At 37.0% G+C, this 3,416-nt stretch overlaps 1 protein-coding gene across 1 annotated transcript; it reads right to left on the reverse strand.

The window, feature by feature from the left end:
- Window positions 1-3,416, reverse strand: LOC108216589 (O-fucosyltransferase 19). Its single transcript, XM_017389393.2, has 8 exons — window positions 2,851-3,416; window positions 1,950-2,022; window positions 1,787-1,857; window positions 1,607-1,695; window positions 1,389-1,521; window positions 1,070-1,302; window positions 508-984; window positions 1-413 (listed from the first exon to the last, which is right to left on the reverse strand). The coding sequence occupies exons 1-8, from the start codon at window positions 3,286-3,288 to the stop codon at window positions 158-160; spliced, it is 1,770 nt and encodes a 589-aa protein (XP_017244882.1). The 5' UTR covers window positions 3,289-3,416; the 3' UTR covers window positions 1-157.

Here is a 3,416-nt window from a genome sequence, read left to right on the forward strand (position 1 = left end):
TGAGCATAAATCTTTTCTACCTAATTTTAAAATTTTCTTGTATCTTCCTCTTTATATGTACAAAAAGAATGAGTGTTACCCTGTGACTACGCTGCATCCTCGGCTCAAGTAAATTTTACAGAAGTCGTTACATGTATCTGTGACAAAAAACAAAATTCTATCTCCGTGCAGCAGCATTTCGTTTTGGTATTCTGTAATCTCGTCTGCTACTGAGTTTCTTCTCAGATCTCTGACAAACACAACCAGGTAAAGGGTTTGCATAAAAATTCTCCTCCAGCCTTGGTGTTTCACCTCTCTGTCTAAGATATGGAGTCCCAAGTCTGTCTGAGTGCAAGCTCTTCACCTCCGAGGAAAACTCTTTCCAAGTTATATTACCCTCATCCAACTGATCTATCATTCGTACAAAGTTTAATCTGCAAGTTTAAACATACAAGGAAAAGGAAAATTAATAAGTCAACTCATACCTCAACTTCAGGGGATTACAAAAGCGGTAAAAATTGCACAAACCTTTCAGGGTTGATCGTCTTCCGGAAGCCTTCAAACCTCCTATGACCCTGCACTGCTTTTGCCATGTTACCATCATAGGTGTAAACAAATGCATCACTTTCCAATGCTACAATATAATCTAAAGCAGCAAGGCGATTCTGGTAATGCTTAAAAGGCTCTATCTCATCCTTTGTGGCTAGAGTAGAGTGTGTGAAAACATTAGGATACTCTAATCTGAATGCATCCATGCTGTTACTTCCAAAAGTTTCCCCCGCAACAATGTATATCTTTGTAGAGGAAGGATAGCCCATGGCTTTGAGGAAAAAAGCTGCCTCTCTTGGGGACATTGGGCACCCACCAGTCATTCTTTTCTTCTTACTGTCTATCTCCTTCTCTTTCCAGTGCTTCACATTGTACCTCATAGCACGAAGTTCCTCGGTTTCATCTGCAGTGAGATTGTGGCTGCAGCCTGTAAATGCAAGCATGTCTTTCTCATATCTGCAGACGAAGATGACTTGTTTCTTAGTTTCTTTCAAATGAATAATGATCCTTTTCTTATATTATATTAATCTGTTTACATTACCTTAAATGTAGAGCAATATACAGCTCGTCTTCCTTCTTAAGTCGATCAACCAATATCTTTCCGAGGTCTTCTATCCCTTGTGTGTACCGAAGAGCCTCATAGTTGGAACGACATCTAAGCCTCTGAATAGAGCCTGGAATGCCATTGTTAGCAAGCCGCGAATCAGTATGTGTAAACTTGATCACCTTATGCTTTTTCAACAATGACACCATTTCTCCTCTGTAGTAACTTGCCTGCAAATTGTTTCTCATCTCAGTAACAGAGGGGGTTCAAGTTAATCATTCAAGAAGAAAAAAAACTACAAATATTTTTTTCTGACCTTAGACCATGAGACTGGAGCCTTCAGATAGGGCTTCTTCGCTGCTAAGTGTGGTGGCAACGATTCAATTATATCAATGTCATCTTTTAAGACATCGATGAAATGCTTCCAATCAAAAATGTCTTTAAAATCACTTCAAATACATTAAAACAATGAAATCTTTAGAATCTGAGAACTGATACAAGCGTAAACTCAACCAAGAACGGAAAAAAAGCTACCTTGGATCCGTCCAGAAGGATTCATGATCAAGGGAAGGAAGAACCAAAGTTGCATTCATAATTTTTGCAATTGCAACCATGTCACATATCTGCATAGTTCATACAAACAAGTATTATCAAATATTGTGTTAGAAAAGAAAAAAGCAACTCAAAATTATCTTAATGAATATGATAACTCACTCCTGTTCTCATTTGATTCAGTCCCCCATTTGCATGAACCAAAATATAACCATTTGTTGCAGTTCTGGTCCCTAAAAAATCACGAAAATAATCATGTTAAAGTTCCGATTTTTCAAAAAGATTTCCAGAAATTTTTTTCATTTAAAAGGTTTGCTGAATATACTTGTTCTATTATTTTGCCGGCTAATGCATTGATAGTAATCATCACTCTCTGGTTTCATCCAGATTTCTGGAACCTGCAAAGAAACAACATCTTAATCATCTGCATCGTAAAATAGCTGCAAATTCAACGACGAATTTTTATACCGTTAAAAGTAGATAACCTACAGCTTTTCGACACAACAAAAAATTATTTTTTTATAGAATTTTATTTATTTATTTAGATAAAAAGTAGGATCTGTATTCCCTAGCATGGGGACATGAATATTATAAATACTGCAATTGCAAATCGGCACCTAAAAAATGTGAGAGATAATGTGAAACGGGGAAAAGGCGTCAGACTACAACGGTCCAATAATAATGAGAAAGGCATCAAAACAGCAAGTACAAGTGCTTCTGGCAAAAAGACAAATAAAAATGGGAAATCATTGGTTGCCACCCACTACAAATCCTTTTAAGATTGTCAATGTAAAAACTCAAATCTTAGTTGTTCAATACATTAATCAAACTAGGATATAGCCAACATATTCCATACTCAACTCTGGTTTTGGAAATACCAAGATATGATACTCTGGTTCTGGAAGTATTTTACAAGAGTAGCGCTACGTACCCCAAATTTTGTTACCAATTTTTTTCTCAAATGACGTGGTACACAGATGATTAATTTTAATTTGGTGGTTGATGTGAATATTGGAAATCCCATTATTTTATTGTACATTGAACCAATCGTACGTAGCAAATTCCATTTTACAAACTCCGATTTTAGACTCGTAAGGACCAATATTAGCTATGGACCTGAATCATATTAGATGATGGAACTAGTCTAATTAACATCCATATTTGAACACAAGTAAACACAAAATTGTAACAAAACTTTAGAGTAATGTACATAAAAAAACACTTACAGGGTACTTCTCCAGAACTCTCTGAGGCATGGATGGCACTAATGAGCTCTTAATCTCCTCTGGTTTCGACAAAATTACATTTTGATGATAATTAGCCCATGTCTGAATAGCAAACAATCTTCTACTACTTTTCCCACCACTAATCATTCCCACATCATTATAATCACTCTCCATCATCACCCAAATCTTCAAAAACATTATCATCATCATCACCACCATCAACATTCCCACAATCCAACGGCTCGCATTCTTTCTTGAACTCAATAACTTGCACAACCCTGTCATGTACTCTTCCACTAGAAACTCACGGCGGTGGAACACTTCAACTTCATCATCAGGTTCCGTTAGAAGATCAAAGGCACGGCGACGATGGGTGGCTGGTCCGCTGCTCCGGGGACTTACACATGTGGAGTTGCTAGTAGCTTCTGGCATCACCATAAAAGAAGTGTAAACTATAGAAGTAATAAACGACCTCAGGTTCTGGGTTCGGTTCTGGCTCGAGACAATTGTTCCGCGAACTTATAGACTATACTGACATATATGGAAATGAAGTTTAAATATGTATG

This window comes from Daucus carota, chromosome 4 (assembly GCF_001625215.2).
Source record: "Daucus carota subsp. sativus chromosome 4, DH1 v3.0, whole genome shotgun sequence".
Classification (NCBI taxonomy): domain Eukaryota; kingdom Viridiplantae; phylum Streptophyta; class Magnoliopsida; order Apiales; family Apiaceae; genus Daucus; species Daucus carota.

Bases quoted from the DNA above. Each gene is read 5' to 3' on its own strand.
- LOC108216589 (XM_017389393.2), bottom strand. From the start codon at position 3,288: ATGGTGATGCCAGAAGCTACTAGCAACTCCACATGTGTAAGTCCCCGG. The intron at 1,303-1,388 runs GTCAGAAAAAAA...AACAATTTGCAG, and splicing joins CTCCAGTCTCATGGTCTAAG to GCAAGTTACTACAGAGGAGA. The intron at 985-1,069 runs GTAATGTAAACA...CTTCGTCTGCAG, and splicing joins TATATTGCTCTACATTTAAG to ATATGAGAAAGACATGCTTG.